Raw genomic sequence first — 26,464 nt, forward strand, 5'->3', positions numbered from 1 at the left:
ACTCATTATTATTCATAGATTTTCATGGATATTTATGAACATATTTATATGTTCGGGTATGTGCTAAAACTCACAATATGGACATACTGACAATATGGATAAAATTATTGTCACTCTATATATATATATATATATATATATAGAGTGACAATAATTTTAGTTACAATATAGTCATATTGTATTGTCATACAATATGACAATAATTTTAGTTACAATTATATATATATATATATATATATATATAATATATAAATATAAATATATATATATATATATGTATGTATGTATGTATATATGTATATATGTATATATATATATATATATGTGTGTGTGAAGAGTTCAGATGCAAAAGCCTCTAAGTGCCATCTGAAATTTTCTTCTAGAATGATCATTTTTATCAAGCTTGTATATTTAGGTTCAATAATTTCACTTAAATGGCAATGCAAATTACCTATTAATTGTCATTTAAGTGAAATTACTTAAATATACAAGCTTGATAAAAATTATCATTCTAGAAGAAAATTTCAGATGGCACTTAGAGGCTTTTGCATCTGAACTCTTCATATATATATATATATATATATATATATATATAGATATAGATATAGATATATATAATATATTATATAGATATTTTTTCCATTACTGCTTGAATTGATGGCAGATGTGATTTTGAAAATATTGTCAGAGCAGCGAAGTTCATCTCTAAATATTAGAAATATGACAAGGTTGACAACCACAATCCATTTACAATGACAGTAAGTGTTACTGCTGTTTGATGGCTCATTTCTCCATTGTTCTCCACAGTCTACTCTGTGCCCATTAAAACAAAATAACTGGAGCCTGGTGTATTGGGCTTTTATCCTCACTGTTATCAATGTCATATTTACATTATGCTCCACTAGCTCAGCTCGCCAAAAAACGTACAACAACAAAAATAACATCTGCAACAAGGCTCACAGATTTGCCAGACCCTTCGTAAAACCCTTGACCTGAACTGTACAACAATACGGTGGTGTAATATTACATCCTCTATAATGAGGATCCTTTTGTATAGATATGTGCACTGTGTTTTTACAAATAGTCAAATGGTATAACAAATGGCCTATGGCTTTTTACTGCAACTCTTTTTGACTCAATATCTGATGTAAACATCAACATTTCATCAAGAACTACCTCAGGTGAAGAGACGATGGTGGACACATTGTTTTTTCTCGAGCAACACAAGGTGGAAGGGAGGAAGCTAAATTAGGCCAGACTCTAAATATTTCACAAGCTCTCATTCATTATTGACCGACGGCTTCGCCCAGCTGGCAGATTAGAAATCAAATCTCTCTCCAGTCAACGATTAGTTCTCTCAATTCTCCAAGCACATTCACACTTGCAACCAAGAAATTCTTCTGTATGATGACATTGCTGTAAAACTGTATAGGCAATAGGCTACCCCGATCCCAATTTAAAATAATATTTGAACATAATACATTTAACCCTTCTATAACATTCTACAGCACACTATAGAATACAAAGACAAAACAAGGTAACACTTTAGAATACTGTTCCGTCATTAATTAATTACTACACAGGAACAAATGAGTAACCCAATATTAACATTCTAGTAACTGTTAACTAACAAGAAACTCTGATTAACGAATTAGTAAGTAATGGCACTCAATTGAATGTGGTAGTTCAATATTAACTAATCAATACCTACTCTTTTTTTTTCATACCTCCCAGAGAACTACTATATACCGGTTCTTGATTAATGTGAATAATACACATTAATTCCTTCTGAAGGATTTGGTAATACTTGAGTCATTACTAGTAGGTTACCATGATCTTCACTTCAGAATTAAGCATTATTCACTACATTAATTATGAACCTGTATATAGAGGTTCTTAGTAGTCTTCTGGGAGGTATGAAAAAAATAGCAGTTATTGGTCAGCTAATAGTGAACTACCACATTTGACTATAGCACTACTTACTAATTCGTTAATCAGAGTTTCTTGTTAGTTAGAATGTTAATATTACGTTACTCTTTTTTTCCAGTATATTATTCATTAATGATGGGACAGTATTCTAAGTTTTTTCCCAAAATAATAATAATAATATATATTACTTTAGGCCAGTAATAAATTAAAACTGCAAAATGTAAAATAAATGGGAAAATTAGCACCAACCTAATAAACTTTCTTCTACCTCATCTAAACCATTTAAGTTGTCTTGATTATGTGTTCTTTTACTATTCAATGACCCAATGAATGATGCCTTCTCATTAGTTACTTTGAAAATGACCACTCTACCAGTGAAAATAGCAAACCAAAATTGATCACTAATAATTACAGCTGCAGTGGTCATTGGTAGTTCTGCTTGTCAGTTGTGATTAGTTCATCGCAACAACCCTTTATTTTTTCCTTGGTTTTAATAACTGTCATTTTCTGCGGCCACATTAGATTAATGGCCGAATATGAAAATCATGTCGGATCGGATTTACTAGAGAGTTTATTCGCCCCCGGTTCAGTGATCAGTTAGCTACTGTCCCACATCATCTCAAAATGGCTACCCTTATGAAATCCTGCAGATGAGGTCAAACACACAGATAAACACAACGCACGCAAGCGAAAACAATATTTAGACACACGATAAAAGTGATGATCTATAAACTTGAGTCTTTTTGAGTATTCTGGATGTTCGTCATGGAAGCACTGGGGCTCAGATGCAGTTGGGTACTTACTGGTTGTGTTTCCTGACATCTGGATGATGCACTTGGAATCTTTACTGATTTCACGAGAGTTGAAGGGCCGAACTCTCACCGCCACCTTCACCGAGGCCCCAGCCATGGTGCCTCTGTGTGTGTGCTGAGAGCACTCCTTTAAAAGCCCAGGTCAGTGCTCACACCTGCCAACAGAAGAATAGAGCATTGATGGAACACTGATGTCAACAAACAGAAAACTGGAAGATCTATAGCTATTATATCTAATCATAGAATTATAATGTGTATGTGTAATATATATATATATATATATATATATGTGTGTATGTGTGTGTGTGTGTAATATACTACATATATATATATATATATATATATATATATATATATATATATATATATATATATATATATATATAAATTATGTTAGTTCACAGTGTATTAACTAATGTTAACAGATACACCTTTTATATTAGTAAATGTTGAGATTAACATTAACTAAGATGAATAAATTCTGCAGATATCTATATATCTGACCCTACAGAGGATAAGCAGAATGGAATAGTATATACTGTATTTATATTAATATTATTATTAAATATATATATTTTATTTATATGGAAATATGCTTACTTGATTGAGACATTTTGATCAATGCACAAAAAATAATATACGCTAAACATACAGTAAAATCCATATTTCTGCACGCATGTGCAGCATTTCTGAAAATAAAGGAAGGATATAACTCAATCTGTAGTTCCATTACTATATAGCAGCAGAGAAATATTGATTTAGACTCTTCTCCATTGGAAATTGAATTACACCTAGTTTCGGGAAAGCTGTTAAGCTGACTATCACCATAGCAACTATGAGTATAATTTCTGTTGAATCTATAAAACAAAATGGCATGAAGGGATGAAAAGCAAACACATGATTTCAGTTGTGACTGTTCAGTTAAACAATAAATCCCCAAAAATGTTCAATATTTCAATGTTCAGACAAAGCGGGAAGGGACATCACCGTAAAAGGATCATGCACGGTCAGCTACAGATCTAGAGAGATACTCGGCCCGGCAGCAACAAAAGAAGTGCACGGCTGGCTAAATGTCAGTGCGCTTCCTAGGATTACAATAGCCAAATAACAGAACTGGCTGCCAACCACTCCGAGTCCAGCTCAGCCTCTTAGTCGGACCAAAATGGAGGTTCAATTAATGTGTCAGGGGAGATTTATGGCCTTTAAGCCTCAATCTTCTTTAAAGAGTTCTACTTCAGTTTATATATGTGTTTGGATCAGTAACTAGGAGGTTTATTTGAATACATATAAATGAGCTCATACAGAGATCTCATGTAAGCATCATTTTGAAATTGTCAATTATAAGGACATCATGCTGAGTCACATTCTGGTGTGTCAGAGTGAGTTCAGTCTCTCTCATTACTCTTCAGTCTACTTAGAGTCTTGGACCCCTTAACATGAACCTCAAAGATTGCATATCACTTTACAAAGATGTTAAAAAGCTGCGTTTTTTAGTGTTATTGAGTTGAAAACGTAACTATGAAATAAATTTTATATTACATGTATTGTGACCGACACTTTGATTAATTAACCTATACACATCCATTCTAAACAATCTGTGATTAACATAATTGGTAAAAGAGAATTTAAGACCACAAAGGAAAAAGATCAAGCCATTTTTTTAGGTAAGAAATCTAAGAATAAAGGTCAAGTATTTTGTACATACTGTGCATCACAATTAAAATTCCATTCAGATGCACATCTTCATTACAGATAAGCAGAAAGATCGATTGTAACCTAAAAAAAAATTGATAATACCTAAATTAACTGCTTTTATTCAAGTCAAAATTATTATCTAACAAGCCTTACTACAATGTTACACCAATAAAAGTCATTTTAAGGGCCAGATCAAGTAGAAAGTGTGAATAAGTAGAATGTTTTGCAGTGTAGATCATAAAATCATAAATATTCAAGGTTATTTTTAATTTGCTGTCTATCATTGCGTTCCTAAGTGTTAAGAAATCTACATAAATCATTAATTGTGCCGACATCATTTGCATAATGCTGTTAGAACACAGTGGGACTGACAATTCCATAAGCGTGTGATGCCAGAAGTCATAATATTTTACCAAACTCACTATTATATTAACTCTTATATATAAGAAAAGAAAAGAAAAGATTGTACTGTAAAAAAAAGTATAAATGAAATACCTTGCCCTGTAAATTCTTAAATCGTGATTCATTATTGTGTGCCTGCCAGCTTGAGACAATGAATGACAGTGCATTTATCCTTCCCGCACTTAGAAATATGTACACAAGGACAGAGGGCCATTTATGACGAACAACATCTGTTCCATTACTCACTTCTCAAAAAAACACTTCTCTGTCATAATAATAATGTCTGGATTTGTTGACAGCCCTGAATGGCCGCACCCCACAGCAGTCCCACCCTGGTGACCCAACACCAAATAAACACACAGAGCCTCATTAATACTGCATTGTCCTCTAGAACACGCTAACAATGAGAAAAAGAAAAAAAAACTCTTACCTTTACAATGGAGATCCTCTGATGCTCTCAGCTATTGACTCTACAGATCAGCTCCAACTGTCTCTTGCGCTGGCTTCTCAAAATCTTTTTCTTGAGCTCTTCCTCTGATATGTCAAAAACAATCTGCTTTTCCCTCTGTTTAACAAAGGATCCTTTATTTGTTCTGGATGCCCGTTGAGGCCAGCTTGTAAGGAGGAAGGCTACTTGGAGGAGAGATCTTTGAGTGCCCTGTAATGTAGAAGTCAAAATGGCTCTGCTGGTGATGCTGAGACTGAGTGAACCAGTGACATCATCAGTGAGGAAGGCAGAAGCATCAATGCAGTAGAGAGAGAGAGAGAGAGAGCGAGAGGGGGAGGAGAGAGGAGGGGGGTTGAAGGGATGGAGATTAGATTCCCCGCTGAGTACGGTGCGCGCGCACACGCACGCACGCACGCACACACACGCACACACAAACATGGCTCTACATAACATGAGATTCAGTGGCTAGAGCTGGACTGCATACGTGTGATAGATTAAAATAAACCAAGTAGGTAGGTTTGTCCCCAAGTATGCAGTATGATTTTTAAGACTAAATATTACGTAAATAATTACGTTAATTCACCTCTAATTCTATTGACTTAGCCTCTTTCTCTATATTTGTGAATTAGAGACTAAAAGTAAAATGACACCAGTAAAGAAATAATTTGCAATTGGTTTCATTTAACAGCTATAGATTCTTAAATATTGAAGGTAAAAATGGTCTCAAATTCTATATTATTAAAAACGGCAGTCATTTAAATTGTTATGCAAGTAAGGGGTAATTGAAAGAAAATATTAATAATAATAAATATTAATTAATTAGAATTCATATTAGGTCATTATTATTATTATAAATATTAATATTCATTATCATCATCATTATTATTATTATTATTATTATTATTATTATATGACTTCTAATGTCCAATTCTTATGCTAAAGAAAATAAAATACTGAAGGTAAAAATTGTCTAAAATTCTAGAATATTAAAAATAGCAGTCATTAAAAATGTTATGCAAGTTAGGGGTAATTTCTTTTTAAATAATATTAATATTATTAAAATAATAAAATAAAATAATTCATTATCATTATTATTATTATTATTATTATTATTATTATTATATGACTTCTAATGTCCAATTCTTATGCTAAAGAAAATAAAATACTGAAGGTAAAAATTGTCTAAAATTCTAGAATATTAAAAATAGCAGTCATTAAAAATGTTATGCAAGTTAGGGGTAATTTCTTTTTAAATAATATTAATATTAATAAATATTAATTAAGTATATTCATAATTACTATTATTATTAATAATAATGTTTTTATTATTAAATTATTATTACAGTATGACTTCTACACTTTAATGTCGAATGCTAAAGAATTTTTTTTTTTATTGTTTTTATACTTTTTTAATTAAGAGCCAAAAATGTATATAAACAAACAAACAAACAAATAGATAAAACAAACAAACAAACAAACAAATAAATACAAATAAAATGTAAAAACTACTTGAATCAAAAAAAGCTATAAATACAATTTCCTGAGATTATGGTTCTGCAGTATTGCTTATAAGTTAAAATATTCCACTTTTTTTCCCCATGGAAAAATATGGAATTGCAAATAAGTGTAAATAATATTTGGCCTCATTTTGACCTTTCCTTTGAGATATCTGTCGAGGAAAAATCAGCTTTCTGGTGGGATTACTCAGTTCACAAACTATTAGAGAAAATTGGACTGTGCTCTCCCCACAAATCCAGTAAATCCATGTAACACATTCATAAAGGAAGCTTTTCCCACTGACATTAATCCGCCTCTGTTATTCTGACTCAGCCCCTCTTTGCATTTTCTGAATTTTGAGACTAAAATGAAATGACACCAGTGAAGAATTATATCTCATGATTAAGTCCCATATCTTAAAATTTGCATGACTGAACAAAAACAAGACTATGTTGAGCTTCTGATAATTAAATAGTTATTTTAAGAGTACATTTAAACAATCAAAGTAATATTATTGAAGTAATATATAAGTGAAATAGCCATATTTATGAGGGAAAAAAGGGATTTTAAAAGACTTATCCGTCAGCCATTAATAGCCATATTTTAAAGAAGATAACAGAGGTCATTATTGTGCATGATTTAAAGTCAAAATGGTTTTTATTTAGTGTCTCTAGCCTCTATGTGAGGAAAGAAAAACAGAGCAGCACATCAGTCCCTCTGAATGATGCAATGATGATTCAGTGTTTTGGCCGGTCCATGTACAATAGAGGGAAGGGCACAGACCATCTATGGCACATCCAGAACATGGAAGTATCCCTTGGGTTTCACCCAAATCAATGCAGTTTTCTAATGTCCATCTAATGAGCTGAGCAGGTCATTTACTTCATCTGGGACTTCATTTCCTATGGTCTTTGTCTTCCCTTTCATTTATTATCTTTATTCTTTTGCTTGTCTGACTCTTCCTATCACCTTTATATACACCTTACACCTATATATATATATACACACATACAGTATATTTGTCATTACTGTCATGGCAAAATATTGGGATATGGATATGGCTCAGAGAGGAAGGCACAGCAAGCACTGAGCTACCACAGCATTCAGTTAGACACAATGCCAGTCTGAGCAGTCCCTTGTGGCTGCATTTCTCTTCTTGTGTCTCTTTCTCTTTCCCAACCCTTCCTGCTTCTCTGTCTCAGCTCAGTGGAGCAATACTCTGAATAATTTACCCAGCTAAAGAAGCTCTGGTGTGGGCCTGACGCCTGATACCGTCTTAAAGGGACACGCTTTTAGTGAGAATACTGCAAATAAAAACATGATGATAAAAGATAATGCAACCTAGAAGTCCACAACCGTCACACAACAACAAACCTAATCCTACCACCACACAATTTTCAGATGTATTATCAGTTTGAGTAATTCATTCAAAAGCCATGCTTACAGGTCAAAGAACTTTTATCTTCCTGCTGACATCCACATAAAGATCAATGAGGGAGGTGCATTGACTCTAGTGAAAGCTGTTGCTGCCAGAACAGTGAAACACACTCATAGGCTACATAAGATATTGCAGAAATGGAACCAGGATCAACTGTCAGTGCTGTGCGGAGCCAGAGGGTTTTGTGTGGAGAGGAAATTCGACCTGCAGTTATCTTAATAAAGGAAGGAAAGATTCATAGCATTCTGCCTGATTCAGAAACTTCAGCGCACACTGCTGGAAAGGTGAGCTAGACTGAGAGAGTGCGACATACACCACCTGCTGGAGACTACAGGCGGTGCAGTCCTCATAAGATTTTGGAGGATTTAAGATTTTGGACAGAAGGGCCTGGTTTAAAAAACAGGGCTTAGATTAAGCACAGATTAAGCTTTAGTTCAATTAAGACATTTAAGCAGCTTTAATAAACGTGCCTGATGTGCATCTTGAGATAAAACAATGGCACTTACTGACATATTTTAAGATATCTCAGTGCAAACTGCTTTCAGTTAAAACAGCTCAAATATGCATTTTAGTCTGGGATTATGTGCTTAAACCTTGTCTGTGAAACTGGGGGAAAGATTTAAGGAAAGGATAATCCACGTAAAGGATTTAAGATTTTGCAGGTTGGTTTCAAACATCTTGTTCAAAACCTTCAATTTCCCTCGACCTAAAATACACTTAAAATAGCTAAACTAAATATTATATTATTGGTTTAGAGAGAGAGAGAGAGAGAGAGTATAAAGACCTTACTTAATGAACCGTTATGTTTTTATTACCTTAGAATGAGCCATTTCTATCTAGCCTACATACACCACGGGTCCCTTTACATTGAAATGCGCCGACATGTTTCTACAGTAGCCCTATGGACAAACGCGTTTCGTTACTATATTGTTTTTCGTGCAAAGAAGCTAGCTAAAGTCAGCGAAACACTGACACAATGATGAACAAGTAACAATTATATTCGCAATAACATATCCTTTCACAGAATTATTTCTTAATTTATCTTTGTAAAGAAACCTCACTGCTTAACTGGCTACTCTCTGCGGTCTCAGACGACGACATCTTTTCCTGTCAGCCACTTTAACTTCTGTTGGTTGCAATTCGCAACCTCACCACTAGATGCCACTAAAAATGACATAGTGATTTAAGTCATTTCAACTTAAATGACATTAAACTGACTTGAATCTTGTATAACTTGTAAAAAAGTTGAAAATGGCTTAACTTATTTTGATGAGTTAAAGCAATGTAAAGTCATATTAATGATCATATCATTTTGTTACTTTGTTTCCCCCCCCCCATAAATGTCAAGTTGGGGCACTGTTTTAAATGCATTAAAAAAATGTTCAGTCAATACAGTGGTTGATATGTATATACATAACTTTTTTAATTTTTGCTGGTTAATGATTTTGTTTCAGAAATGTTTAAGTTAAAAGGCCATTTCATGCAGGTTCCATTATGACAGCCTTTACCCCATATTTTGACAACATGCCTATTGTACAAAGTAAACAAATGTCTATTTGTCCATGTTCAATGAACTGTATTTTTGCTCAGTATGTCTCTAACAAAACATCTAAATCTAATTTAAACCCTAAATGATTTTCCATTCATGTACTAACTAGACAGCATCTTTATAACAGGTGTTAGATGTGGGGAACAGTCTGGTAATGCCAGGTATAGTGGACAGTCATGTTCACGTTAATGAACCAGGCCGTTCCACTTGGGAAGGGTACTGGACCGCCACACGGGCAGCTGCTGCAGGAGGGGTGACCACTATTGTAGACATGCCCCTGTAAGTATAGACTTTTAAAATTAAAATTCAGTGACTTAACTGACATTACCATTATAATGGACGGTATTATTGGAAATGTAAAAAAATAAAAAAATAAATGTAATTCCCCCAGTCTCCCTCATAATGATTAGAAATAATATAGCTGAACTTTTATTAGCAAGCTGATAAAAGACCTTTTGACGGGGACGGGGACGGGGACGGGGACGGGGAGGGGGTGGGGGAGGGGGTTGGCACAGACAGTGGTGTAGTCTAGATTTTTGTAGTGAGTATACTGTGAGTATACTGTATACTGAAATACTTAGTGTTATCAACATGTCAATTTATTATAAGCAACACAAGACTTGAACAGTCAATGACATTTACAGCTAGAGAGACTGGACTGATTTTTTACTGTTTAATGTTAATCACCATCTAACTCAGCCAGTTAAGAGCTACATTTAGCCTTAGATGTAATATGAATATGGTCCCTGTAGCACAATTTTACAAATTTACTTTTAGAAATGGTGTTTTTTTTTTTTTTTTTTTAAGGTGTTATTGTTTTTGCAAGTTCGCTGTTTAAATTAAAACATGTATAAAAACTTGTGTGATATTCCCTTAAAATAACGTTTTAATATGTTTTATTATTATTATTATTATTATTATTTTAAAATACATTTTACTGTGCAATTTCTTTCTAATTTCTTTGAGTTAGACCGAACTTTTATTTTGGTGGGTTGTAGACATTTGAGTTTCTGTGTGTTTTAATAAACTATTATTATTATTAGGCCTACTTGAAGTATACTCTACTGTGCAATAGTAATATATTTCTGTTATAATTTCTTCAAGTTATACCGAACTTTTATTTTGACAGGTTGTCGTAAAGACATAACAGTTTTTGTGTGTGTGTGTAGTGGAGCACACATTGAGCGCTCATTCCCAGAGACGTGTAGAACAATTGCAGTCTCTTTTAACTTTAATATTCATAGACACTAGTCCATATCGAGATTTGATTCATTGTAGCCTACTGCGCTACTTTTGATTTATTCATTCAAAAATAGCCAAATTCCGTGACGTTCTGCTTTATAGGAAGTTCCATTTGTGACTGGATTCCGCGATTCAATCCGTCGCTTCGCAAACACATATGGGGTGAATTTATGAATGAATGTGTGAAAGTTCTGACACAAAACGAAGTTGTTACGTACTATCCTCACGCTTTTTTAAGTGGGTATACGGAAATCCTTGGTCTTTTCTAGTGGGTATACGGCGTATACCTGCGTATCACGTAGACTACACCACTGGGCACAGACCAAGTCTAGGTTGGTCTAGGTTGATAAATAACAAAAACAGTGACATAACTGATTAATTTCATGGTACACAGAAACAGCATCCCACCAACTACAACTCTTGGAAACTTTCATGAGAAGCTGCGTGCTGCTACAGGACAGTGTTTTGTAGACACAGCATTTTGGGGAGGAGTCATCCCTGACAACCAGGTACTTGCCTACAAACTACCTGTACAACATACATTTTGGTTTTACGCTGTTCTTATAATCTTTTAATATTAAATATCATTCGAGCAAAAGTGGGAACACAAAAATATTTGCTACGCCATACCTCTATAAAAGTTTACCCTGTTTTTTACTTCTACGTTCCAAACATGGAAGTGCGAAAAATATTGTTTATCCATCTAAGCAGAATCAGCCGCTGCACACATGTTTCATTTCTGAATAAATCAGCGTTTTTTAATGAATTGGTTGAGTAAATTATTCAATGATTCACTCCAAAAGACATCCGAAACCCTGAACCAACCACTAAACCTTAATTTAACCCATGTAGAAACCTTACACTAGTCAGTAAGTACATTGAAAGTACACGTACTGTAAAACAAAGTGCAACCCAAAATCCAAATCTTCATATTTTACACTTCATCCATACAAATTCATAGTACACACATTGGGTCTCATTCATGAAACATTCGTAAATATAGGAGTAAATATGTGAGTGATTTGCGCGTAAAGAGACCTTCCCGAAAACTCTTCTCCTGATTCACAAATACTTCGTAAACGTCAGATGTGATAGTGAAATGTGTGTGTGTGTTAATGAATTCCAATCAGTCGTAAATGGGACGCGCGTGCACGCTCATTCTCAATTACCATAAATCCCGCCCATTAAATCCGACTGACAACTATATATGGGCATCATATTATGACACCAAAGTCTGCGCGGTCTCTGAAAATACACCTTTTGCGCAGCGCTCTATCTGCCAAATCTAGCAAAAGCGCTATAGCCTATCAGCCATCGTAAATGTTTCTTGTTAAGCCTGATTTTGGCCATTTTATAGGAAACAATTTCCGTAACAATTAAGGGGCTATTAGTTTGCCCAGCCCTATTGAAAGCAATTAATTATTTGATTAAAGTGTTCCGTTTGCAGATGCTATTACTGGCTCTCATAATACAAGTAAAAAGAAAAACCGTATGTAATTACTATATATAATATTATTTCAAAATGCTGTAAATATGTACCCGATTAAGGTGAATTAAAATGCAGTCTTATTAATGAGCAAAACGTTCGGATGTTAAACGCACTATTTATGCGTGGCTGGGAGCAGGTGTAGATTTCTTTCGTACCAACTAACATTTGGAAAATACAAACATTTTAATGAATCCGAAAATTTACGCCAGAACCACTTTACACACGATTTACACAAAAATTCGTTCTGCTCGTGTTTCATGAATGAGACCCATTCATACTACAGAAGCACATACTTTTTAACAGTCACAAAGTCCTTTTTTTACACAGAAATTATCCGATTTTGGACGCAGCCATCCACAAAGATTCGATGATTCACTCCAAAAGACTTTGGCAGCATACAAATATGTATACTTCACATTTCATGCGTACTAATACTACACACATTCATACTATATAGGCTATATAACGTATAAGAACGTACTTTGCAGCTGTCAAAATAGCCACAAAGTACGTTCTTATTCAAAATAAATACTCAGAGATTATGCCATTTTTGACTTGTTTAGTTCCTGAATGAATCAGTTTTGAATGAATCGGTTGATTAAATGATTCTCTCCAAAGACATCGGCTGCATCCAAATATGCATGCTAATGCATACTATACACATTCATACTATATTGAACATTCTTTTTTAAGTCACGAACATATTCAAAAGAAGTCCCTATGCGATTTCGAACACTTGTTAGCCATAGACTTGTTTAGTTCCTGAATGAATCAGCATTTTTGAACAAATCAGTTGAGTAAACAAGTCATTGATTCACTCTGAAAGACAGTCACTTATCTCTTGGCATAAGAATGTGTTGCCAGTATAACAATTAAATGTTTGTCTGCCTGCCAATCCATCTCCGTTCATCCATCTCAGCTAGAGCTAAGGCCGATGGTCCAGGCTGGTGTGGCTGGATTTAAATGCTTTCTGATCCACAGTGGAGTGGATGAGTTTCCTCATGTGAGTGACGCTGATCTGCATGAAGCTATGAAACAGCTCCAGGGCACAGACAGCGTTCTGCTGGTGAGCCATCTCATATTCTGCCTGTCCCAATCATTTCATCTGATTCATCAAACATTTCTGCCATGATGAGCTTCTCATGGCAATGGAAAAAGTATGTTTAGTCACAATTGTTCAGACATAATTGAATATGCAGCAAATAATATGAATTATGAAAAAATAATTATGTTGCTTATTGAACTTAAAATGAAGTCCTATAGTAATGATGTACCTATTTTGGAATAGTTTCATGCAGAGCGAGAAGTCCAGCATCCAGCTGCTGAGAAAGGGGGTATGAGCTTAATCATATAATGGTAATTAAAACTACTGAAAATCATGAACATTTATTAATTTTAAGATGCAATTTCCGCAGATCCGCATGAATATTCCACCTTCCTGAGGTCTAGACCTGATATTATGGAGCTTGAGGCCATCCGTACCGTCACTCAGCTCTGCTTACAGTATAAGTGTGTTATGATGAGACCTATAAGGGTGATAAAGTCCTCAACTTTTGATTATCTAATGACTGTTATGCAGACTAGAGTAGCCAATCAAGAAATCACAGGTCAGCTGTTCTGTTCTTATTATCAGAGTACGATGCCACATTGTGCACCTGTCATCAGCCCAGCCTCTGGAGCTCATTAGGGCAGCAAGACAGGCTGGAGCTCCGCTGACTGTGGAGACCACCCATCACTACCTCAACCTGACGGCAGAGAACATCCCAGCACGGGCCACTCAGTTCAAATGCTGCCCACCGATACGAGACACAGCCAACCGGGTATCAGAAAAAAAAAACGCATTTTATCCAATGAAACAGATTCCGTTTTACAGATTCTGTCAAATTTACACTAGAACTTGTTAAAGTAATAGTTTACCTAAAAATAAATTACTTTCTTGTGTGGAACACTAAAACAGACATTTTGAGGAATACACACACTGTCATTTCCCCCATGCTATTACAACTAATGAGCACCAAAAAGGATGTAAAAACAGCATCATAAAAGAATCATGCACTATATTTCAAGTCTTCTGAAATCATACAATAGCTTTGTGAGAGGAACAGGCTGAAATTTACATTGTTGACAGACGATTATCTTCCCCTCCAGTGGGCTGTCAGTCAGGGACTTGAACTCAGACCCGATCAGTCCCATTTGTAAACCGAATTTCGGTTTTGTGAACTGAATCAACTGATTTATTAAAGGGTTAGTTCACCCAAAAATGAAAATTCTCTCATCAACAACTCACCCTCATGTCGTTCCAAACCCGTAAGAACACAAATGAACACAAATCGGAACACAAATGAAGATCTTTTTTATTAAATCTGAGAGCTTTCTGTCCCTCCATAGACAGCTATGCAACAGACACTTTGATGCTTCAAAAAACTCATTAAAAAAATCGTAAAAATAATCCATATGAATTGAGCGGTTTAATCCAAAATTCTCTGAAGAGACACGATCGCTATGATGAACAGATTGAATTTAGGCTTTTATTCACATAATATCAAAGCTCAAGCATGTTCGCTTGACGTGTGAGAACCAATGAGGTTCACTCTCGTGTGTTATGCAGCACGTTTGAGCTTCAGCAAGAGCCAATGAGGTCTGTTCTCACATGTCAAGCAAGTTCGGTTGAGCTTCTGTTTATGTTCGCTGATCAATGTTTATCGTGAATAAAAGCCTAAATTCAATATGTTCATCATACTGTAAAGCACTCGTTTCTTTTCAGAAAATTTCGACTAAACCGTTCAATTCATATGGATTAGTTTTACGATTTCTTTATGAACTTTCTGAAGCGTCAAAGTGGTAGTTGCGTAGCTGTCAATGGAGGGACAGAAAGCTCTCAGATTTCATCAAAAAGATCTAAATTTGTGTTCCGAAGATGAACAAAAGTCTTACTGGTTTGGAACGACATGAGGGTGAGTAATTACTGACAGAATTTTCATTTTGAGGTGAACTATCCCTTTAAATATAAAGCAAAAAAAAAAAAAATCCCTGACTTTATTACAAGAGCACAAGTCATGTGGACTTTATTTATTTGTTTTAACACATTTATTATGGTGATTTTGCACCAACTGCATTGAAAATTGCATCCTTCTTCAAAATGTATCTTTTTGTGTTCCACAAAAGAAAGTCATACAGGTTTGCAACAACATGAGATTGATTAAATAATGACAGAATTTTCATTTTAGGTGAACTATTCCTGAACTATTTTCTGATTGTCTCACGAACTTCCACAAACCGTGATTATAGTGCATTCTAACTATTAGGAATGAATCTGTTTCTTTGTCAGGAGCTCTTGTGGTCTGCACTCAAAGCTGGGGAGATTGATATGGTTGTTTCAGATCATTCACCGTGCACACCTGACCTGAAGTGTTTGGACAGAGGCGATTTCACGCAGGCGTGGGGAGGGATCTCTTCTCTGCAGTTTGGTAGGCTGCCATTGTATCCAAATCGTTCATACACTCACACGCTGTATGTCTTATGATGGTCAAAGTACGGTGTGAGGTAAACAGTGGTCCACCAACAGTTTACCAATCAAACTAATGATTAACTCTTAAGAAACGGACGTTCAGGAGTCAAATCCCAGATTTGATCTAACTAACAAAAGATCTACAGTCACAGGAATAAAGTATGAGATTAGTTTGGATTTCCGCATTAATTGGTCATAAATCGTCATCAAATCACAACAATTGACAAACAAGTCTGCAGAAACAAAACACAAACATGGGTGTTCCACAGTGATTTTGACAAAATTTACTGGACACATGAAAACAAAGCTGTTTGCAAAAGACTCACAATGCTAAGGAAAACGACACAGCACGCCAACATCAAAACCTCATCCTAACCATCATTGTTTGGAGCTACTTTGCAGTTTCATGTCCAGAGGGTTGTTCCATAAAACAAGATTAGAATACAAGCCAGGCTTATTTTGGTTAGTCAGACTTATTGTCGGTGGATTCTGTTTCATAAAGCAAACTTAAAATAGTTCAAACTCAGTTACCCTGGCAACTTATGCTGGGAAACTAGCCTGGTCCAGGGCAGGCTAACTGTCAGGCTAAGCCTCAGCTGTTACACGGATCCTCTAACACTGACCGACAAGAACACAATGATATTACCACTGACACTCTCTCATACCATTATTGGACTTTATTAACCATTATTAGTCCAAAAATAAATACACAGTATACAGAAAATAAACTTAAATAAGGCTACAATGATAAATTAGACAATATATCTATCTATATAGATAGATAGATAGATAGATAGATAGATAGATAGATAGATAGATAGATAGATAGAATATATATACTACAGGTTTTCTTTTTTTACTGGCTGAATGTTTTGTGCCCAAGATTTAATTAGATTGTTTTAAAGATTTATGAATACATTTCTCTCTGGTTTTGTTTGGCAGCTGTAGTACATGTTTATGATTATGAAGAACATTAGAACACAATCTAAAAAAAAACGTTTTAAAGCAGAAGTTAAAATCACAAAATTAAAAATAAATAATTACAAAAGCATAGTATAAATTTTAACTGATAAGATGAATCTGAGCTTAGTAATTGACAGTATATTAGCCTACATTTGATTTACCCCATTAAAATAGTCCCTTTACAGTTATTGCTATCATAAAAATACACTTGTAGGTTTAAAATTCTAAATAAGGCACATCTAATGTCCAAATAACAAATATTTTAGCATATATATATATATATATATATATATATATATATTATGTACTTTATTGTGGCTTTCAATTTTAACACAATTATACAAATGGACAGTTCCTTTAAAGACATCATATTTTCCCCCAATAAATATTCATTTATTATTTATTTTTCCTTCTACTTTTTTTTCTTCTTTTGTGATAATACCCACCAACACAAAAAAACACATGATTAGAACAATAACCAAAAAGTAGTTAGACACTTTTACATATGATTTAAGGGGGAAAAGACAAAAAACAATAAATAGATATTAATAAAAATGTAACATTCACATATTTATATCAAACTCTTATAATGACACATAATTCCTAATATTTATTCAAGTAATATTATTTGAATATCAAATATTCAATATTAAATAAGTCAATAAATAAAATAACAAATAACTAGAAATAAAAGGGAGGGAGGGTTATATAAAAATGTAGTTAATGTAGGCTAATATATATTCCTTTATTTTATGAAATATTCTTTGATTTTAGAGTTGCACATATCTTTTCAAAATGTATACATTTGCTCTTAATTTCATGTTATCCTCTCCATAATGTACTTTAGAAACTAAATCTACTCATTTAAAACTGGGGATTCTTGCTTTCTCCAAAAAGTATTGCATTAAAAGCTGTAATTCTCAGCATTCTAAATAAGTATACATCATCTTTATTAAGTAGCATAGGTCCTATACCCAAAACTATATTTTGTATCTTTATATATTTAGTTTCTTAAAATAATCTTCCCTGAATTAGGCTACTTCTGTTCACTGAAGTACTTCTGTTCGCTAGAAGTTCACTGCAACTTATCCAACATCCTAAAGATAAATTATTATAATTAGAAGATATTTCTAGTGTTATAAAATATCGCGTATTAATTTTCCAAGCAAAATGTAGCCTATATTTTAGTCAGAATTATTGCGCTCCTATTTGGCGCGCATGCGCGCAGCAGCGCTCGTTCAAGATGAAGATTAGCAGCAAAATGGATACATTTGCATGACTTTCTAACATTTACAGATGGAGAATATAACTGTAAAATGTAAGTTTTGCACTGAGGGGGGAAAAAACAGCATAAAATATACGCTGTTTGATGGTGGATCGATTTGATCCACGATCGACCTCTAGGGCTGCTTCAAAAACGCTTGCACGGTGCACACGCAATTATCTAGACTTGATAAACCTGGATCAAATTAGTGCGATTGCGTGAACTTCAATTACCTTTTATGGAACCACTTTAGCCCCAATTTATTTGTTAGGCTCATTCAAGTCCGGTTTTGGAGTTTAATCCCCGCTTTTCTAAGCGTCTTCAGGGCTCTACACTTACTTTTTGAACAAGGAGCACTGGTGCGCCTAAATAAAAAAATTTAGGAGCACAGAAAAATATTTGGGGGCACAGTCATTTTTGTTGTATAAGTTTATCATTATAGTTTTATTATTAGAATTATTCAACAATTAAATTTACAATGCTCATTGTAAGGTTAAGAACATCAGACCAAAACTTTCAAACAAAAGATTTTCATTTAATTCTATTTTATCGTCATGTAGATTTCATTTATCATTGTATGTAGGCCCTATGTATGTTTCACATTTTATCTGAAATGAAGATCATGTCTGAGTCACTTGGCCAAGCTTTGTAGCCTGGTCGCCTTGACCTCTTTCCAGCAGACAGACAATTTTCAGCACATTTTGTAGGATCAAACAGTTCCAGGGAGGGCCCCTCTGTGCTGATCCGAAGGGCCCTATAAAATACATTTTATTTTTTCCCAAATTCTGTTTTTTCCGTTTTAATTTTTGCAAATTCAGTTTTTTCCGTTTTAATTTTTGGGAATTCAGTTTTTTTTTTACCCTTTACTGTAATTTTAGTCGTAAAAATAGTGTTTTTAATGTTAATGATTAAAATGTACACAAATAAAATAGGAATGACCCTAAATTTATTGAGGTAACAAACAAAATTCGCATTTTAAGAGATGTTAAATGTGGTTTGGTTTGTTTACATTAGTGAATGTATTAGGCTAACTAACATGAACCACGAGCAATACATTTGTTACTGTATTTATTAATCTTTGTTAATCTTAGTTAACCCTAACCCTGTATTTTTAATGCTACTTCACACAGTGCATTAAGCTAACTAATGTTAACAAATACAACTTTTCATTTAAATAATGTAGGCTACTAAATGGTGAAATTAACATTAGGCTAATAAAGATTAATAAATGCTGTAGAAGTGCAGTTTATTAATAGTTAATGTTAACTGATCTAGTTAACTAGAGTTTAATAAATGGAACCTTATTGTAAAGTGTTACCGATTTTGTTATACACCGAACCGATTCAGTGTTGGACAGATCAGTTGTTTTAACCATTCATTAAAGTGAATCGGTTCAAAGGAGTCATTAGTTCGCGAATCGGACGTATCATTAGCAGACTTGTACGCGTTGTGTGATTATCCCGGCAGTTTTAGGACATCGCACAAGATTTGTCAACACAGAAAACATTTCATCATTGGATAGGATTTGTTTAGTTTATTGAAAGTGTTTTTATGTCAGCTGAATGGGCGGAACGCTTTTCAGAGAAGAAGGGAAGGTAAAAAAGTTTTTTTTTTTTTTTTTTTTTTTTTTTTTGCACAATTCACACAGCGGTAGCCTAATTCAGGAAAAAAAAATATCCGAATGCTCCACGTGAAACCTCGTTCTTCCGATCTTTTACCATTGTCAATTCTCAATTGATTTAGATTAATAAGCGCGAGGGAGTGAGAGAGAGCAAGACAGTTTGAAGACGCGCGCGCGACCGGGCCTCTCTCTCTGCTCGTTCTTTCAGTAATATGCCATTTTCCTCAGACATACGTTTTTCTCCCACACAAAAACAGAATTTTATTCCAAATATGTAAAATTACGCGTTGAAACTAGATTCCGCGTTAATTTGCCAATTCCGCGATTCCGTCCGCGATTCCGTGATCGCGGAAATTATAGGGCCCTAATAGTTCGTGTGTGGGCACTGTAGTTTTTTTTATGAGGCTACAGACTAGCTACTGAAGATTTAGGCCTAAATAACTGATCTCCCGGTAATATAGTGTCCTACTCTGCCCCTCCTCATGATGATGTATTTGCAGCTGTTTCTATAGAAAAATGCTGTGTCACTCGCACGAGTGCGCCCAAATATTTTTTCACGTTCGCACGCCGAAATATTTACTCGCATGTGCGAGTGAAATGGGCGCACTGTAGAGCCCTGGTCTTTTATGGAACAACCCTCTGGACTGCTCGGAAAGCTCAAGCCCAAGTTTATCAGGACATTTTGCAGAGACTTTTGTCTTCCAACTGAAGTGCATTGGACAACGACCCAAAGACCAAGAGTAAAATCAATAACAGAATGAGATAAGCAGAAGAAAATATGCCTTCTGGAGTGACCCGGTCAGAGTCCTGACATCTAAACCATAATTCTGAATTTAAAATTTAAGGTCTGATCAGCAATTACAGTTTGCTGTAGTAGGTTATTGCCAAAACAGGGTCAACCAATTACCCAGCAAACAAAAAAACAAAAAGTACAAATAACATTTTACTAATGTTCAAATTAAGATGTTATTTCTGAATGTTCTCTGAACATTCCAAACATCCAGTTTTAAAATGTTTTTTCTTGGTTATGCGAACGTTAAAGAAACATTCCATTTAATTATTCTGCAAACATTATGGAAACGCCACTTTTGAATGTTCTCTTAAGTTTTGAGAACATTATTAAAGACAAGGTTAGTCCCAACTTACTGGGTTCACATACTTTTTCCACCCTGAACTGTGAAATGTATTTACTGTTATTTCAACTGGGATTAGATCAAATGTTATGATCAATTTATTTAAAGGGAAATCTATGGTTCTGTAAGATTAAATGATCAAATTCAAAGAGTGTTTCATATATTGCGAGTTAGCAAAAACTTAATTGGTGTTACTAAAATTTCCATTCATCTTGCTGTTTACCAACAGGTCTATCTTTGTTCTGGACATCAGCTTCTAAAAGAGGATTTTCATATTCTGATGCAGTAAGACTCTTGTGTAAAGAACCTGCTCGACTCTGTCGCCTTGACAACCAAAAAGGGAGTCTCATTCCAGGTCACGACGCAGACTTAGTCATTTGGGATCCAGAAAAAGAGTTTATGGTGAGAAAGAGAGGGATTCACTCAAGGGAGTTGAGCTGAGATGCTCGAAATGACTGACAGCAAGACAGAACATGCTTGTTGCTATAATTCTGTGTTTCTCTGAAAATACACTGAAATGCTTTTTGGAGCCTGCAAGTAAATGTGTGTCATTTCATTTCTTAGGTGAAAGAAGACAACATACATCACAAAAACAAGGTAGGTCAAATTGTACATAAACCAATCTGACTTTTCACATACTGATGAAGGGATTTTTTAACTTTTTCTCTCTTTTCAGTTGACTCCATACCTTGGCCTTGCTCTGCGAGGGAAGGTGAAGGGCACTATAGTCCGAGGGAGGCTGGTTTACAGTCATGGCTCTTTCAGCACTCAGCCTCTAGGGAAGCATCTCTTTATTCAGCACAAGACACCGGCACCACTGTGAACAAAGCACATGAAACACATTCATTACATATCTCGCTCTATAGACCTTATGTAGCTCCGCCCCTTTTCAGCGCTGAACTTGTTGTGTTCCGTCTTCCGGTTTGTATTTCCACAGCATGATGGTAAGATCTTACCGATTTATGAATGAAACGCTCGTTTTAAAATCTTACCGGTCTACTGACATTTGTTATGACATCCCCTTTAAACATTAGCCTACAATTCTCATGATAACTTTCGATAACTTTACAATAAGTAAATCCACTTCACCGGCTAATTACTCTTCGACAGCGATGCCATGGAAATATACAGAGCTACCGCAAAAACGGAAGTTCAAAGACAAAATTCTAAAGATGTCTTGTTTCTCTGGCGCATAAGGTCTATATACTCACCACTGTCAGGTCAGGAATTGATATGCAACAATGCTACTATGTGGCATATAATTATAGAGTACTTTTTTTATTTTTTATTAACAATTTATTTTAATTGATTATTATGAATGGTTGTGGTATATTCCAAAATGCTTTGGATAACACTTTATTAATAATAATAATAATACATTTCATAATTAACCTAACATTTCATTATAAAGTGATGGTTCACCCAAAAATGTAAATTGTCATAATTTACTCCCCCTCATGTCGTTCCAGTACGACTTATGTTTCTTCTGTAAAACATAATAGAAAACATTTTGAAGAATGTTGGTAATTAAACAGTTTTTTTGTCCATACAATGAAAGTCAATGGGAACCAAAACTGTTCTGTTACCAACTTAAAAAGTATGCAACCTTTTTAATGGAATTTTGGAGCAGGTTTTAAAGCTAAAATTTTGTTTATAATTGTTATGGAATTTGAAAAAAAAAGTACATAAATGTAAAAAATATTTTGAGCTATTAAAATACAGAATTAAAATATGAATATGGTGCATTTTTTGTCATTTTCATTAGTTAGTTAATTAATAATGAATATTGTTAACTAATCTCTACAGTGCATGCAGAATTATTAGGGACCAGTGGCGGAGCCAGGATTTTTTCATAGGGCTGGCCAGGCAAGGGCCAGCAACCAGTCTTGGGTGGCACAGAAATCTTAATTATTTTATCATAAAAATAATTTGACTAATGTATTGGACTGTTTTAGTGCCTACACAACTGAATAAAGTTCATTTGTACTTAATTGTAATTGAGATAGTAGTGAATTAGGAATCATGGAATACTGAGTGAACTTTATATTTTTTTATTATTACCCACCACCTCATATTAAAATTAATTAAATAGTAATAAAAGGGCACACACTGTAGCTAAAGTTCAACTTGCTCTGTTAGCTTGGTTCTGGTTCTCAAAATCTCCAACAGCTTGTTCTACATTGTTGCATCTTCATGATGAGATAACATGCAGATAATACTGTAGTCCAAAGATTATTCAACCTTGAATGCGTTTTATATAATCAGTGAACTCTTCAACCAATTCTGAGTTTGTCAAAAAAAAGTTTAACTTTCTAGTTGTCAAAATAAATAATTGCAACAGTTCTATCATACCTAAATTAAAAAGGAAAACAAAAGTTCTCTTTTGAATCCCCATGTGCAAGAATGTGAACAAGGCGGAAGTCAACAGCACATAATGTAAAATGTTATGTTTTTATAATGCTATGCCAGAATGTAAAATTAGTTATTTTATGGATTTAAAAATCATCCATTTTTGTTTGTCCTTTACAAATTAACGCAAAATGAATGCCTATCGTCTAGTACAAATGCACAGTGCTCACATTTATTTGAGCATTAAAATTTTGTGCCTTATATTGTGATCTCACATAGCAGAATATTTTAATCCAGACACATGTGACGCATATATAACAAATACATGCATGCAGTTTTGACAGCTTTAATCGCCTTTTTGATTCTTGCATGAGTTAATTGACGACAGAACTACGGCTACAGCACGCCGCGTTTGCACGTGATGTGTGTACCGCAAGCACAGTACAACGGCCGTCAGCCGTATGACAGTAAAGTTAGTTAGTTTTACTGACATTTGGCCTGACAACATCTCATCTTACCGAAGATAGCCAACTGAATAAGGACAACGCCCTTTTCTCAGCATCTGACAGAAGTGTCACAAGCTTTCACACACATCTTCTAAAATAAAAGTAGCATCAGAAAAAAAAAGAGAATTACGTTTGTTGTTGACTGCACTATTCGACTTACTCAAAACGGTCTTACAAACCACCAGTTGAGAAAGATTGACTCTATATTTACTATGTGCATATCACTGTCTGATGTTCTGCTGAAGCTCATTCGGCACTTGCACATTTCCGCACTCAGCCTGATCTCATGAAAATGCGTCTCTATTGCACGCATTGTGTTTATCGTGCAATTTATACGCGAAAATGAGTTTTTACGTGCATATGATACGCAGTTTTCGCGTGCATTTGATACGCACTTTATTGCGTGTAATGCACACGCACCCCACACACGACTAATCCTACCCATGCGTATAATATGCAAGTAAAAACTCATTTTGGCGTATAAATTGCACGATAAACACAATGCGTGCTATAGAGACGCATTTAGTGTGATCGGGTACCCGCACTCGTTTGTCTTGCGCTGAGGTGAAGTTGGAGTGTGCGTCTGAAAAGTCTCACGTTTTTTGTGGTCTTAAAGAGACGGTTCAGCGTTTTAAAAAAACGAAATTTTTGTCAATAAAAAAAGAGACAGAAACAGCAGTTGTGAGAGGGGTGGCCAAAGGGGTGGCCAAGCTTAGACCAAGGGTGGCCGCGGCCACCCCCTAGCTCCGTCAGTGTTAGGGACGTTGATTTTCTGATCATATTTTTTTTTCCAGGCACATTTGACCAATTCCAAACCACATTAATCGTAATAACTACTATTCATTTTGTATTTAATCATTTATAAGTGATATATAATTGTTCATGAAGGCTGGAAATTAAAAACGCCTTATTTTCAGGTGTGCAGAATTATTAGGCACGTTTTCTTTTACAGATAAAATAAGCCAAAAAAGAGATTTAACTCAGACTGAAAAATCAAAAATTATATGAAATGCCCATGAGAAGAATGCAATACTAATGCAATACTAGAAATGGCAGTTAAGGCATGCCATTGGACAGTGAAATACTCAGCAGAGTCAGACAAAAACAGGTGGAGAAAAAAAGACACGTTAACTGCAAAAGAATGAAGAATTAAGGTGAAGAATTAAGTGTGAAACCATCAGGAACCCTTTAGTCTTCAGCGCCACCATTTTCCAGAACTGCAACCTACCTGGAGTAGGTAGGTTCATCTTCTAGAATCTGACAGTAAGTTTTGGGAGTTCATTTTTAGTCCATCTCTGCAAAATGGACTTCAGGGTAGGAGATGGACTAAAAATAAACTCCCAAAACTTATTAAAACGTATTCTGGAAGATGAATTCTTCAAACAGTGGTAGAAGAGGATGTGGTGCTGGTCCTTCAAGAGTCACTCTCAATCTGTCTGTCTATAAAGCTTATAAAAAAACAGTCTTCATGTATTTCACAACACTTCAGCTTGTGATTCTTATTAAGTGGGGGTCATTTTTTAGGATTCTTTACCTAACCCAAGTCTCTGAGACCCTGACACCTTGCTCTTCTGGAGACTCCAGGTAGGTTGGAGTTCTGGAAAATGGTGGCGCTGAAGACTAAAGGGTTCCTGATGGTTTCACACTTAATTCTTCACCTTCATTCTTCATTCTTTTGCAGTTAACATGTGTCTTTTTTTCTCCACCTGTTTTTGTCTGACCCTGCTGACCCAATGAGCATTTCACTGTCCAATGGTCATGCCATTAACTGCCATTTCTAGTATTGCATTAGTATTACATTCTTCTCATGGGCATTTAATAATTTTTGACTTTTCAGTCTGATTTAAATCTCTTTTTCGGCTTATTTTATCTGTAAAAGAAAACGTGCCTTCATGAACAATTATATATCACTTATAAATGATTAAATACAAAATGAATAGTAGTTATTACAATTAATGTGGTTTGGAATTGGTAAAATGTGCCTGGAAAAAAATATGATAAGAAAATCATCGTGCCTAATAATTCTGCACGCACTGTATTGCAATTGTATATTTCTTCAGGAAATGTAAATACAATTTGATTACATCACTGCAAAGATAAGTAACTAATGTTTAACCCAACTTCAGAGCAAAACAGTGAATTTTAAAGATTGCTTTACTGATTTACATGTAAAAATAAATGAATAAAGAATTTTGAAAACTATTTATCTGTGATATTAAACTGACTTTTGTGGTTTGCTCTTGTTTTTATGAGCAGACATTGTCAAAGTATTATATACACTAAATGCTCAACATTTGAAAGATGCTGGAATATTAAACGAATGCTTTTGCCATATATTTACATATATATTTATACTTTCTTCTGTATTAATTAATTTGTGTTTTAAAGTGAAAAATTATAATCGAAAACACGATTTAAGGTTTTAGGATTTCAGTGTTAGTGGTCTTTACTCAGTTAACAAGTTGAAATAGAATCTAAAGGCAAAATAAATGTCAGTTAATTGAACAGCTGTTGTCACTGCTCAGCTGCACTGTTATAGCACTGTACCGTACGCATGACAGGACACAAAGTGAGATGATTGGGCAACAGGTGAAAGGTTTGTCTACAGTTTACATGAGT

General features: G+C 34.7%; 2 protein-coding genes across 6 annotated transcripts in view; one reads left to right on the forward strand and one right to left on the reverse strand.

Annotated features, from left to right (window-relative positions):
* kif1aa (kinesin family member 1Aa) overlaps positions 1-21,807 on the reverse strand; it is an 81,139-nt gene extending 59,332 nt beyond the window's left edge. For 4 of the 5 annotated variants that reach the window (XM_084129046.1, XM_084129045.1, XM_084129044.1 and 1 more), the window contains exons 1-2: positions 5,269-5,524; positions 2,733-2,896 (exon numbers count right to left, since the gene is read on the reverse strand). In XM_084129046.1, the coding sequence (XP_083985172.1) occupies positions 2,733-2,838 (106 nt within the window). In that variant the 5' untranslated portion in view covers positions 2,839-2,896; positions 5,269-5,524. Of the gene's footprint in view, positions 1-2,732; positions 2,897-5,268; positions 5,525-21,678 lie in introns of those variants that run through there. The other variant, XM_084129042.1, reaches the window with a different exon arrangement.
* LOC311092367 (allantoinase, mitochondrial) lies at positions 8,285-24,258 on the forward strand. Its single transcript, XM_084129047.1, has 11 exons — positions 8,285-8,505; positions 9,898-10,049; positions 11,407-11,521; positions 13,421-13,567; positions 13,790-13,835; positions 13,917-14,010; positions 14,135-14,321; positions 15,830-15,968; positions 21,220-21,392; positions 21,555-21,587; positions 21,667-24,258. Exons 1-11 carry the CDS (start codon positions 8,359-8,361, stop codon positions 21,811-21,813), a joined length of 1,380 nt encoding a protein of 459 aa, XP_083985173.1. The 5' UTR covers positions 8,285-8,358; the 3' UTR covers positions 21,814-24,258.
* The last annotated feature ends 2,206 nt before the right edge of the window (positions 24,259-26,464 follow it).

Source organism: Abramis brama, assembly GCF_963993115.1.
Source record: "Abramis brama genome assembly, chromosome: 11".
In the NCBI taxonomy this organism is placed as follows: Eukaryota; Metazoa; Chordata; class Actinopteri; order Cypriniformes; family Leuciscidae; genus Abramis; species Abramis brama.